The following is a 14042-nucleotide window of genomic DNA, read 5'->3' as shown; positions in this document are numbered from 1 at the left end:
AATATTTTGTGGCTATAAAAAGTAGTCAAACTTTTACAAATGCTAGTTTAATTAATAAACTAGGGTACAATACCTAAAATCTGTGATGCACCACTAAGTGACTTAGTAACCTAATAATTAACTCAACTGTCATTGCCTGAACAAATGGAACTATTCACATAATTAGTTCCATTCACTTAAATGATAATACTAATTGTTTAAAACCCAGTATTTTTGTGTTCATGTGTGAACTTTAATTTCACAGCAACTGAGTTTCTCATTAATTTTAGAGCATTATGTCAACTGCATTGATTTTGCACTTCCACAAAACTGAAGCCACTGCTCGTACAGGACAACCAACCACTTACACAATACTTATAACTCCAGAAAAAGGCACCTACAACCTAGAGCAAGTGATTTTTTCCTTCTCTGGTACTGTACAGGTTAAGTGTTTTGAATCCAAACTAGTTTCTTTGATATGCTATGCAGTAAGTTTATAATTCTCATTATAATGGATACTTCAGTGGGTTCCTCCAAACTGGCTGGAAGACACTCAATTCATTGAGATTATGGTTCAGTGACATCAACTAAAAAGGAATTTCTAGAGTATAGGTAAGATACAATTACAGACTGCTTAGCAATAATTTGGCTGGAACATTGTTCTCCTGCCAGGTCCAGGTAGTTTGCACAACAATTTATGGAGATATCCTCTGGCTGCATAAAGTGTGGCCCCTTTGTGAATTCGCCAAGATGTATGGAGCTCTTCAGTCATCAATTACTAAATAAACTTGGCATGAAGTCCAGGACCATAATGTGCACCCCCATCCAGGTTTTAAATCTTGCAAATCTCCAGGGTACTACTGCATACTAGCTATTTTGCTGAACAGTCACCTAACATAAGTTTCATTTACAACACACATTGGATTCAACAGACAAATGGCTGTAGTTCAGTGACCTTCCTTTAAAGATGCATAAAATTAATAGGAGTGGGCTTTACAGCCCCTCAAGCCTACTCCACCATTCCATAAGATCATGGCTGACCTACCTCAACTTCACTTTCCTGTCCTATTCCCAATGCGAACCACTATTGAATTGCATATTGTTAGAATGGCATTTGAAGTTAGCATACAGCTGTAATGCTGCAGGGTTCAGTCATCAAATGGGAGGCTGGGGCTAATTAATACACTTGCAGTGCCTCATGCTTCATTTGTTCTTCCAGCCTAGAATCTAGAGGGACAATTTTAACCCTGCCTGTCTGATGGAAAGTGGCTGGTCGGGCAGTTAAAATTGACCAGGTGACCTACTGCCAACATCCTGCCAGCTTCGATTTTAACCTGCTCCTCAGAGGCCACCTGAAGCCTGCTGGGTCCTCCTTTCAATATGCCCAATATCATCAGGCTCTGACTACAATTTTAACTGTGGGCTGATGGGAGAACCACAGTGGCTTCCCCAATCAGCTTAAGTCAGGAAGAATACCTGGGGCTAGAAGAGGCCCAAACAGAAGTTTAAAAAAAAAACTTTCCTTGTGAAGCCAGGAGTGTTCCCTGGGCCCCACAAGTTTAAGCTTTCCCTGCCCAAGGCTTCCCCCTTCCCTCCTGAAACCCACGCCCCACAGCATACACGTGTCTCCACCTGCTCCTGCCCAGTTGACACTTCCAGCCAGTTTCAGGCAGGCAGTTGTCCGGCAGCATGCAGATGAGACCGGAGAGATATAATTCCCCAGACCTCACACTGCTAAGTTCCAAGCAGGGGGTTTGGTGCTCACCTCGCCCATCCCCACCCCCTTGATTCCCACTCCCAGTTGAAATCAGGACTTTAGTGTCCATATACTACAGGTAGACTATCCTTTATCCGAAAACCTCGGGACCAGCCGTGTTTCGGTTTTCGGAAAATTTCGGAAGGTATTTTATAAGACTGGGAAATTTGTCGGGGGTGGGTCGGCGGGGGGTCGTGCGCACGACTTACGCTGACCCTCTGCTCAGCGTAAGTCGTGCGCCACTCTGGTCATGTCGTGCGCACGACTTACGCTGAACGAAAAAACCTTCGGTTTTTAGAGGGTTTTGGTTTTCGGAAGTTCGGATAAAAGGTAGTCTACCTGTATAACCATAGTAGGAAGTTGAGGTAGAACAAACATTTCTTTTCCTATTCAGTTAAGAAGCAGAGCCAGAAGATTTTGGTTTCAGCTTTTACAATGTTAATATGTAAAAATCACTGTACAATACGGATGACATTTCCAAATGAAACTGTACAGGCGTGCACTTGATATCTAGCACACGTTCTACAGGTACAACAATTACACCTAGAGGAGCACATTTGTGCTGTAAAACATTCAATTACAAATTATGAGCAATTTTAAAGGCAATCATTTCTCAATCACATGCAAGAGGATCACCCTGAATTATAGTTCAGTGTATCGGGTAACACTAATCAATGTGATTCGTACACATTGGATTCCCTACTAAAATACCTACTGGGAGTGGAGGGTGAAATGCAACACCAGTTTCCATCTTGCCAAATGCAACATTTCAACCTATGCTTTATTCTTTAAATTCTCAAAATTCCTGGTTTTACTATTCATGTGGTGCTGAGGTATGGCAAACATAGTGCACCACTGACTGTTGTGTTATACTGTAAAATCCTTAAAGCAATTTTCCAAAACACAAATGATAAAAACAATCTATGTAGTTAAATACTATATGCAAAGAGTTTACCAGCCCCATTCAGAACATGGAGTATTATCTATTCAGCCATACTAAAAACAAATTAATAATAGCTGCTGCTATTATCTTCAGAGATAGCAAGACCTAAAGGAGGTGTTTTTTCCAGCACCATTGATGCCAGGGCTGCAAGATCTATTCACACCTCTGATGGTGCTACTTTTGCCCATGGGACAGAATGTGGTTTTCCCATCACTGGCCTCTACATATCTTCCCCAGCCATCAAGAAATGCTCCAGCAGCAAGACTTGAGAGTTTCAAACAACTGCAAATGCATTGGTTTGTTTATTCCCACTAGTGCCATAGCATTCACTCTGCAATACGAGCATTGTACCTGCAAGCTTAGCACCAGGAACCCAAGGTTTACTCATTACATACAATGCAGCAATAGCTTGGTCTGCATTGTTCCCTTTGCCGGGCACAGAGGGTCCGTCAGATCTACCCCTCCAGGACATATTAAATGACCTGCTTAGCGCATGTGGCAAATTTTGATTTCCAACTGAAATCTGAAAGGGATCTACATCAGACATCTGAATTTTGCGCTTTATAGCCCGAGCACAATTCCAAGGGGAACAGGATGTAGTTTTAAAATTTGAAAACAGAATCTCCCAGTGCAGCAAAAATCACTAACGAATACAAAGTCAATAAAGCTTTTTTTTTATAAATGGAAAAATCATTAACTCAAGGGTTTTGGGTCAAGTTTTGAGTGCAACACTGGATCATTCATACAGTTGCTACAAGACAGTTCTTAAGTTTACATAAAATTTGTTAAATTTAAGCTTTACCAGAAACATCTAATTATTTTCAGAGCAGGTAAAAGGATATGTTTTTTGTAAATATGGAGATCTTAAGCACGGATTTTTTTTGTTTGTTTTGCACAGAATTGTTTTAATTTAGTAGAACAAAACTATTAGTTACCAAATTTATAAAACTGGAGAAGACATCCACACTAAACAAAGATTTACAGCGGTTCAATCAAGCAACCATTCACATTTGCTACGTCAATATCCCACAATCGTTCTTAAAAAGTGTTTTCTAAATACAGCATCAATAGTCATAAACATAGAACAATTAACACCAAGAAAAAAAATTCTTTAATATCATTACAGAAATACAAGATGTACAGGATTTTATGTACTGAAACAAATATAACTGTTAATTACAATCAAGTTCAAAATTAACAGCTTTCTAAACAGTATGTTCCATGTGTAAATGTATAAACCACATTACCAAGTACAAAAACAAGGTAGCTAAAGGTGCTTACTGCCTGCTCCATAATTTACACGCAGCCACGTCTCTGGAGGTGCAGCTGACAGGCATTTTACTGGACAGCCATATTTTCTGCACGTCAAGGCATCATTACAGGAGCAATCAGGAGAATACAGGACACAGCCAAGCACTCTGCACTGCACTGCAACACGCCACCTTACAGCTAACCCGCTTTACAGAACTGCTACACAACTGCGCCTAGTGCACAAAAATACATGAGACAATAAGATTAGTATTGAACTGAAATTTTAAAAAATGGAAAAAAAGACATATGCAAAGTTGAAATTTAGAAGATAATTACTTCAGTATACAGAAAGAAACATTGCAAAACCTGGAAATACGTTCCATGCTTTTTACCTTATGTACATATCCAAGCCAAAATGCATCTGAAGTCGAGCATTTCACTAAATTGTAAGAAGTTTAAGTAATAGCAACACAGATGGCACGCAACATATAATAAGCCTTCAGACACTAATTTAAATTCAAGACTTAAAACTGACAAAACCTATTATAAACAATGATGTTATAATAACCTTTTAAGTAGATCACTGCTTATTTAGGAAGGTCTCTCCATCACCTAAACAGATGGCAAGAGATGGTATTTCTTGCAAGGCATCTACCATGTAAATCTTCCAGCCATCCAGAATATCTAAAACAAAGAGAAGTTCAAGTTTAAAAGGTATATATTCTATTTCACAACTGTAGAAAATATCCCAAATAACCATGTTTATTAGAACTGTAAAAGTTACACTTAGTCCAAATATGTGGCTCACTTGATCAATACCAAAGCCTTTCCATCTATTTTTAAAACAGGATAATTAAATAATAGTACACCATCCCCAAAGAGCACAATTCATTAAATTGACATTGAAGGGATTTTTGGGGCAGCTTTCAGGTCACATGGTATTGGAGATGAATAGTGAGAGAGATGAACCATGTGAATGAAACTCTACACAAACGGAATAGAAATACTGTAGTTCGCATTTCTGGAGCACAATGCAATTTAACAACACAATCCAGCATGAATTCTTTAGAAGCTGCATTTTTGAATTTTGGTTCTGCGCAGTTCCTCAGTAAGTGCCAGAAAACAACTCTTAATACCCCCATCACTATCAATTGAAGTGCGACAGTATTACCTATGAAGCCTAAAAGAAAAACAGGGATTTAGATATTTTGCTGCAATTTCAGCAATACTTCACTGCAAATAATTTGTTTTATTTTACAGATTGTAAGATTAACGTTAAATCTCAAAAAAAAATCTTTAAAAAGTTAAAATCAAATCATTATATTTGCTCAAGCAAAGAAAATGGACGCTGGTGCACTTCTTGGGATGCCCCAGCAGTATCATTGCCTTCACTAGGCTGAATGAAATGCGAGACTATATTACAGGTGTAGTTCCTAGTTATTTTACTTTAAAGGGCAAAATATTACAAGTTGGAGACACTATCATTTAAATCTTACGATAATTTCAATGCAATATAAAGCCCAGTTGATTTTAATACATCTATACTTGACTGCCGTGTAATAGTACTATTAATCCAAGACTTTGTGTATACTAATCTCACACTTAAAGTCAGGAGTGTGATGGAATACTCACCACTTGCCTGGATGGGTGCAGCCGCAACAAAACTGAAGAAAAGTGACACCATCCAAGACAAAGCAATCCGCTTTCTCAGCACCCCGCCATTGAACTCAATATCCATCCCTTCACCACCAGTGTACTGCGGCTGCAGTACGTATAATCTACAGGATGCAGTACATCAACTCACCAAGCTTACTTCAACAGCACCTACCTGCCACATGACCTCTACCGCCCCGAAGAACAAGAGCAGCAAAATCATGGAAACACCATCACCTCCAACGTCCACAAGTCTCACAGGATCCTGACTTGGGACATAAATAGCTGTTCCTTCATCATCGCTGGGTCAAATTCCAAAGTCCCTACCTAACATTGCGGGAGCATCAAAACCACAAGGACTGCAGCAGTTGAAGGCGGTCCACCACAACATTCTCAGGACAACTCGGGATGGGCAATAAATGCAGCCTTGCAAAAATCCCCCACATCTCAAGAGCATATTAAAAATGTGCATCCTCAAATTTTAGGGACCAAAACTTTTATGCCATGTACTGTGATGCAAGCTTTGAAACTTTTAAAGGTGACAATGGAAATATTACAGTTGCTAATGGATGAATGTAAATAGATTACAACAGTAACTATGAGAACAGGATTTTGAACTCTGTCTAAAGAGAAATTTTATGAAGTCTGATCTTACATAAAATTGTTGAGAAATTAACTCAAACATCTTGCAATAATTTTGAATCTTATTTTGGAAAGAAAATATTCAGACTGTTACAATGTGAAATTTGAAAACACTGTAGCAAGATGTAACTTCACCATTAATTTTGTTGCATCTATAGCACTGTGCTCTGCAGTCAGCGATGTAGAAATTCAATATAAAAAAATTAACTTGCAATGTCAACCAACAGTTTTCCTGTTTCTCCAAATATTTAAAGCTTGATTGGCTGAACTGCAAACAAAAAAGTTATTTAAAAATGAAAACTAAATTTCTTCACTTTCGAAATAGACTAATTTCACAACAGCTGCCAAAAGTGAGCAATTGTTTAGCTGGAATAAGATAACCTATTATAATGAAAGATTAGTGACTATGAAGAAAGGGTGAAAAAACTTGAGCTTTAAAATTCGGTGGTTAAGCAGAAATACTGCAGAATTAAAATGTGTGAAATATTGATGGGCAAGTAGGACCAAACAAATGAATTTAAAACGGATACATCAGGATATTGTGCCTGGAAATAGCTCATGAAGCCCTAAAATCACAAGTGCCACTAAACTGCAGATTGCTTTTGCTTAGCACTCAAGTGTCAGGAAAGTCTTTAGTATTGTGCACATAATGGCTTCGGCTCAAAAGTTCCACTGCTTGGAACAGGAGGAGAAGGGTGTAGACTGTAGGTGAAGATCTGATTGCGCAGAGCATGCAGGAAAGGGGGGAAAAAAGTACACGAGGCATAAAGGCTCAGAACAGATGTCCCGGATAGTGACCATTCTGTTCATTCTAACAAATGGTCTCAAGCCGAAACATTAACCATTGTTTTCTCTTTTCAGATGTGCACAGCCTTCCTATGTCATTCTAATATTCTCTGCTTTTACTTGAATTCTTTTCAGAATCACATTTATTTCCAGCAGCAGCTTTTACCTACCATTAAACTTCAGACAGCAAGGCTCTTCGCAAGAGTCAGCTTGGGAGCAGAACTCGAGTGCAACAGGGCTCACGAACTCTCCAAAGGCTAAAAACCCTTCTGGAGCTATTGTTACAGAAACTTTTCAGGATTTGAAAAATTAAAGATTAAGCCCACCACAAGACAATGTATTCATGCAATAGAATCTTGAAACCAAATGGATGTGCAATGTTATTGCAGCAGTATACAACCATATGCAATTACTTTAAACTAGCCTCATTATCCAATGATTACTATCTTTAACAGAAATGGATAGACTCAAAGACATTTGCTAGCACCAAGTGGCATCCTTGGAAGAATTGACAACTTAATTAAACATGTAAATAATCGCAATTGTTTTGATGTTATGTCCATTCTAGACAAAAATGTTACTTTGGGCAAACTCACTTAATCAACATAATCTGTCGAAATATTAACATTTCTTTTCTCTCCTGCACTACAAGAGGAACCAGCATCATGTTTTTTGGTCCAACATACTGTCCTCAATTTGAGTGTCTATATCACTATCTCTTTAAAAGAAATGTAATGAATTACCAGCTTTTCAAATTTTCTATTTCTGCTGCTTTTGTTCAAATGTGAATGTGGATGACAAACTAAGGAAATGGTTTGAAAAAGTTAATGTGCCTGAAGTGTGAAGGAGCCAAATTATCAGAAGAGGCAACATCTTGGGATCATGACATCAGCAACTCTGTAATTTCAACTGTTTGTTCATTCAGCTCTCACACTGCTGGGCACAGCAACTCTCCAGGCCAGTACCCCTGCTAAATAGGAAAAAATGCAAGTTAAGGTAAACAATTCCTTGTAACCAATTTTATAAAAGCAAGGATATTCTCTGGGGAAATTAATTTGTTTTCTTCTCACTGATGCACAGGGGGTGAACTAAAGGGCAATTACCAGCATCGCATTGTCTTGGGGGCCCAACATTTCCAGCTGGGTGGGGCACCTTGCAAATTTTCAGCCAACATCTCCAGTCTGAGGAAAATACACAATTTTTGCTCCTGGTTGCTGATCAAACATGAAGTCATCAACTAACAAATGATCAATTACACAGGAGTACTTGGCCAGCAGTATTATTTAGTAACTGCCCACATTGGATTGGCATTCAGGGATGAAAATCTGAGTTGAGTGAACAGCAGTGCATGCTGACAGATGGACATGCAAAGGTTTCAACAGCATAGTATGGTAGTTAGGGAAAACTTCTCCCAATGACTGAATTCCACTGCAAGTCAAGTGTTCAAGGGGTCTGCATCAAGAATATTGTTTCCATTGGTTACACATAGTTTAATACAACTCGAATACAAATTATAGTCTAGATGTTTGCTTGTTCTATGTTCTCCCTAAAACCACAGACAAATAAGCTTTGCTACCCAATGTAAAAGATCTTAAAAATAATTCCATCACTCTAGTGTATTTACTCACTTTGATGCAGTTTACCACTTTTTTATGGTGATTCAATTCCATCGTTCTGTGGAGATTTTGAATTAATTGGGGTCTTAGACCTGGATTTCGACTTTGACCCTTGAGACATCCGAGATCCACTTCTTGATCTTGACCTCGATCTGGACCGAGATCTTGACTTCGATTTAGACTTCGACTTGGACTTGGACCTTGATCTCTCAACAGATCTAGATTTTGAACGGGATCTAGACGGAGAAAACGAGCGCGACCTGGACCTGCTGTAGCGAGATCTTGACCTAGTTCGACTTCGGCTTCTGGATCTCGTACGAGATCGACGTCGTCTTCTAGGACTAGGGGCAAAGGATATCTTTAGTGAGATAAATAAACTAGTTAAAAGTGGGGGGGGGGGGGGGGAAACAGTAAAACTATGAAATACTGCTGATGAGTAGTAGACACAAAGCTATTGTTTGCCAACTTCCCACCCTCCTGAAGGTGCTTACTTATGCTGAAATACAGCCCCATAGGAGACGGTCTGCTTTCAATATCTTACCTGAATGGCCCTCTTTCACTTGTGTATTAATACTGGCAGGAAATGTAATCATGGGGTAATGCTGCAGATGAGCATGAACCTGCCATTAGCTGAAATCTACACGTGTGCACTCTCCAACAGCCACAGTTGCACAATGATCAGCAGCCTTTCCCTAACCGAGGAGCAGCTTGTGACTCCAGCTGAGCTCATTAAGCTCAACAGAACACAAGCTTTCCATTTCGACTTAGTTTATATTGAAACCTGTAAATATTCCTTGGCACAGAAAAAAATTGAGACTGGAAAAACTTAAGCCTCAGCTTATGGGAAGTTATCCCATTTGATTACAATTTAATTACTAAATGCAACTTTATGCCTATACTTCTCAGATGCTTAGGGAGAATGCAGAATGGCCAAGTATCGCCTTTTCCAAAAAGAAAAAAATATAGCACCCACAGACAAATTGATGTCTTCCCACAACCATAGCAGGAATGGTCTGGAAGCATACCACCAGGGAATTACACAGAATGAAGTAGTAAAGTACGCTTATGTACAAACCTGAAGAGCAAAACGGGCTTTAAAAAAATGGGACACATGGAACAGAAAAATAAACTAGATTATAGTAAAAACATAAGACATACTTCAAAAAGTACGTTTAAAAGGAGGATTCCATTAGAAACGCTAAAGAAATTCCCAACTAAAGTTGTACAATAAATTTTTACGGTGCAAATTTAATTTCTGAAAAATATCCATTGCCTCTATTTTTAATGAACGTCAACTCTCCTCCTAAAGTCGCAACGAAACAAAAAGACCAACAATGTTGTCACTTGCTGTTTGCCATAACTGTCTCCCAAATGTTAATTGTTGAACCATGCATAAACGAGATTAACACCGTTTTAACCGAAAACCTAACTACACTGCTCGTTCACAGTACGAGTGATAGAAGTGCAACAAAATAGTCAACTTTTAATAACCGTCTAGAGCAGCCTGTGAAAACAGAGCCTCTCTCAGTGCGGTATCTAGTATCTACAAAAAGATAAAAGATTAAAAGGAAAACGTCTATCTACTAGGGACATGGAAAAAATATATACTTTGAGACTACTCAAAAACCCTTGCTCCCAGTTTGCTTTGAAGTTAAACCAAAATCATTGCCTTTTTCCAGGCAAAGTGCCAAGGCAACGACTTGCTGAATGTTTGAATTCGATGCTTGACCTCACTCAAAAAGCAAATTCCCGCGTACAGAGGTCACCCACTGGATTTATAGCTAATCGCCGCCCTTAAAGTTTATTGAAGAGTTCGGGCCAATCCTCGGCTTTAATAAGCATTTCCCACTCTTGCCGCACAAAATTCGGGAAAATAAACCGTGCCCCCCTCGGCGGCGGGAATATCACCAACCTGCGGCTTCTCCGGCCGTAAGAGCCGCCATACCGGCGAGACGAGCCGCCTCTCCGGTGGGACTCGGCCGGGCGGCCATAGCGGGCCATCTGCACCCTCAGCTCCCGGCCGTCCAGCACCGCCCCGTCCATGGCGTCGATAGCATCCTCGGCGTCCCGCTTGTCGTGGAAGCGGACGAAGGCGAAGCCGCGGCTCTCGCGGGTGAAGCGGTCGCGGGGGATGTAGACGTCGCCCACTTTACCGTACTTCTCGAAGACGCGCTTCAGCGTCTCGGGCGACGTGCGGTACGTCAGGTTGTCCACCTTCAACGAAGTCATCCCCTCGATATCGGGCGGCATTCGACCGTAACTCATCGCTTAATTGTTTTTTTTAAAAAGTTATGATATAATCAGTGACAAAATAATTTTAAAAAATAAGCGCGATCGACGGGGCCAACGTTTGACCCGCGAGTGAAACCCCCGCCACAAACCAACGCCTGAGCCAGGCACAATCACAAGATGGCGCCCGCCTCACCCGGAAGCAGATCCGAACTGAGGAACTATCTATTCAAACAATCATTTAAAAAAATTACATTCTACCAGCTATAAGAATTAATTCACTGCACGCTTCTATTTTAAATCAACTCTTTTAATTTCTGCAGATAATCTTTCCTTTTTCGACACAGGAAATAAATCACTCAAAGCGCAGTGCCTCTTGGGTATTGTAGTTTTCCCCCTTCAGACGACAAACCGACGCGCCTCTCCCCCCCCACTTCCGCTCTTGATTCTTAATACGAGCCGCGCAACACATAGCCTTCGCTGTTTTTAAAAAAAAAGCGTAATTATCAGCCGCGACTTTAAAATGCCGATTTAAATCTACTCAACCAGAAAGTTATACATTTAAATGTAGGTTGCTATTGTGGCGCATGCGCGCGCCGTTTCCGGTTCTGGGCTTCGAGCCTCTCAGCTGACTGCCCTGTTTTTACAGTGAGGAGGAAACATGTCCTGTTGCCAATTCAGTGGTCGATCATAGGGAAGAAAATCTCTTTGAAGTTTGATGGTTCACAAAGTGAGATTTAAGATACATTATTATTATTACAGAACAGCAAGCCTGACCAGCAAATAGCCAGCCGTTAACAATGAAGCCAGAAGGAGTAAAACTCATGAATGTCATAATTTTGGGATGTGGTTTTATGTTCGTTTTCACCGCATTTCAAACTTGCGGCAATATTGAGGTGAGTGTTTGGGACCTGGACCTGAATCCAGGGTCCTTCTAGTATTTTATTTGACAGTAGGAGGAATTAATAGACTTTTAACGTTTTTAAAACCGTTTTGTGGTACTATAAAAGACCTTTAATGCAAACTTATTTGTTCTGAAAATCTCTGCTATCTAAAATGAGTAAGTAGGTAGTATATACGATGTTTATTGATGAGTTGAACAATGAAACTTCCTCTACAATAGCAAAATACTGCAGATGCTGGAAATCCGAAATAACAACAGAAAATGCTGGAAAAACTCAGCAGGCCAGGCAACATCCGTGGAGAGAGAAATAGAGTCAATGTTTCAGGTCGAAGAAACTCTTGACAAAGGGTTTCGACAAACATTGCAGAGTCCCCTTGGCTGTCCATGTACAATGAATGTTTCAAGTATAGTGTCAGAAATTAATTTTAACAAGCTAACCAGTAACGGTTCTACTTAAGACAGTTGAAGAGAAAGTGTGTGTGTGTATATCCATCGCCACTCGCATTCCCCGATACAAACTCGCGTCCCTCTGTGCCGTCCCATGGTACTGTAGCTAGAAATAATAAAATGGCTGATTTTGCTCATTCCCAAAATTCTACAGGGTACGGATTACATTTAGCAAGAAAAATCTGTGTCCGCAAGGACAGTTCTTTAGTAAGCAGGGAATGCTTAATATGTGGTTAATGGTCTCCCAGATAATAGGAAATTTGAATAATTATTTAAATAATGGGGAATTTAAATTCAGTTAATTAAAATAAATCTGGAATAAAAAGCTAGTATCAGTAATGGTGACCATAAAACTATCGGATTGTCGTAAAAACCCATCTGGTTCACTAATGTCCTTTAGGGAAGGAAATCTGCTGTCTTTCCTGGTCTGGCCTATATGTGACTCCAGACCCACAGCAATTTGGTTGACTCTTAACTGCCCTCTGAAATGGCCTAGCAAGTCACTCAGTTGTAACTAACCGCTACGAAACACAATATTAAGAATGAAACCGGATGGACCACCCAGCATTGACTTTGGCACCGGTTACGGACAGGGCAATGGCACACCCAGCCAAGTCGACCCTGCAAAGTACTCCTCACCAACATCTGGGGACTTGTGCCAAAATTGGGAAAGCTGCCCCACAGACTAGTCAAGCAACAACCTGACATAGTCATACTCACAGAATCATACCTCTCAGCCAATGTCCCAAACTCCTCCATCATTAATCCTGGGTATGTCCTGTCCCTCGGGCACAGTGGTATACAGTCGGGAAGGAGTGGCCCTGGGAGTCCTCAACATTGACTCCGGACTGCATGAAGTCTCATGGCTTCAGGTCAAGCATGGGCAAGGAAACCTCCTGCTGATTACCACCTTCCGCCCTCCCTCTGCTGATGAGTCTGTACTCCTCCATGTTGAACACCACTTGGAAGTAGCAAGGGCACAGAATGTACTCTGGGTAGGGGACTTCAATGACCATCGCCAAGAATGGCTTGGTAGCACCACTACTGACTGAGCTGGCCGAGTCCTGAAGGACATAGCTGCCAGTCTGGGCCTGCGACAGGTGGTGAGAGAACCAACACGAGGGAAAAACCTACTTGACCTCGTCCTCACCAATCTACTGTCACAGATGCATCAGTCCATGACAGTATTGGTAGCCGTGACCACCACACAGTCATTGTGGAATCAAAGTCCCGTCTTCTTACAGAGGACACCCTCCAGCGTGTTGTGTGGCACTACCACTGCGCTAAATGGGATAGATGCGGAACGGATCTAGCAGCTCAAGACTGGGCATCCATGAGGCACTGTGGGCTATCAGCAGCAGAAGAATTGTATTCCGCCGCAATCTGTAACCTCATGGCCCGGCATATCCCTCACTCTACCATTACCATCAAGCCAGGGGACCAACCCTGGTTCAATAAGGAGTGTAGAAGAGCATGCCAGGAACAGCACCAGGCATACCTAAAAATGAAGTACTAACCTGGGGAAGCTGCAACACCGGGCTACATGCATGCTCAAAAGCAGAAGCAGCATGCTCCAGACAGGGCTAAGTGATCCCACAATCAACAGATCAGATCAAAGCTCTGTAGTCCTGCCACATCCAGTCGTGAATGGTGGTGGACCATTAAACAACTAACGGGAGGAGGAGGCTCCATGAATATCCCCATCCTCAATGATGGTTGAGCCCAGCACGATAGTGCAAAAGAGAAGGCTGAAGCGTTTGCAACCATATTCAGCCAGAAGTGCCGAGTGGATGATCCATATCGGCCTACTCCTGAGGTCCCCACCATCACAGAAGC

At 41.0% G+C, this 14042-nt stretch overlaps 2 protein-coding genes across 5 annotated transcripts in view; one reads left to right on the top strand and one right to left on the bottom strand.

Annotated features, from left to right (window-relative positions):
• Window positions 1-3771: 3771 nt before the first annotated feature.
• Window positions 3772-11057, bottom strand: LOC147102767 (serine/arginine-rich splicing factor 2-like). Of its 4 annotated transcripts, none has more exons than XR_015073093.1 (4): window positions 10539-11057; window positions 8639-8967; window positions 4498-7980; window positions 3772-4162 (listed from the first exon to the last, which is right to left on the bottom strand). XR_015073093.1 is itself a non-coding variant. In XM_085963562.1 (3 exons), the coding sequence occupies exons 1-2, from the start codon at window positions 10889-10891 to the stop codon at window positions 8661-8663; spliced, it is 660 nt and encodes a 219-aa protein (XP_085819688.1). In that variant the 5' UTR covers window positions 10892-11057; the 3' UTR covers window positions 3772-7980; window positions 8639-8660. The 4 variants fall into 4 exon arrangements, 2 of the variants coding, with proteins under 2 accessions (XP_085819688.1, XP_085819689.1); XR_015073094.1 differs by having other exon boundaries at window positions 3772-4613; window positions 7754-7980; XM_085963562.1 differs by having other exon boundaries at window positions 3772-7980.
• A 217-nt stretch (window positions 11058-11274) lies between these two features.
• mfsd11 (major facilitator superfamily domain containing 11) overlaps window positions 11275-14042 on the top strand; it is a 33670-nt gene continuing 30902 nt past the window's right edge. The window contains exon 1 of the mRNA XM_085963555.1: window positions 11275-11751. Coding sequence (XP_085819681.1) covers window positions 11656-11751 — 96 coding nt within the window. The 5' untranslated portion in view covers window positions 11275-11655. The remainder of the gene's footprint in view (window positions 11752-14042) is intronic.

This window comes from Somniosus microcephalus, chromosome 21, assembly GCF_052327205.1.
Source record: "Somniosus microcephalus isolate GS21.2 chromosome 21, FLI_Smic_1.0, whole genome shotgun sequence".
Lineage (NCBI taxonomy): Eukaryota > Metazoa > Chordata > Chondrichthyes > Squaliformes > Somniosidae > Somniosus > Somniosus microcephalus.
This window is presented reverse-complemented; position numbering and strand designations above follow the sequence as displayed.

Excerpts from the sequence above, each read along its gene's own strand:
- LOC147102767 (XM_085963562.1), bottom strand. The coding sequence starts at position 10,891 with ATGAGTTACGGTCGAATGCCGCCCGATATCGAGGGGATGACTTCGTTG. Across the intron at positions 8,968-10,538 it reads TACGGCCGGAGAAGCCGCAG|TCCTAGAAGACGACGTCGAT; the intron begins GTTGGTGATATT and ends CTTTGCCCCTAG.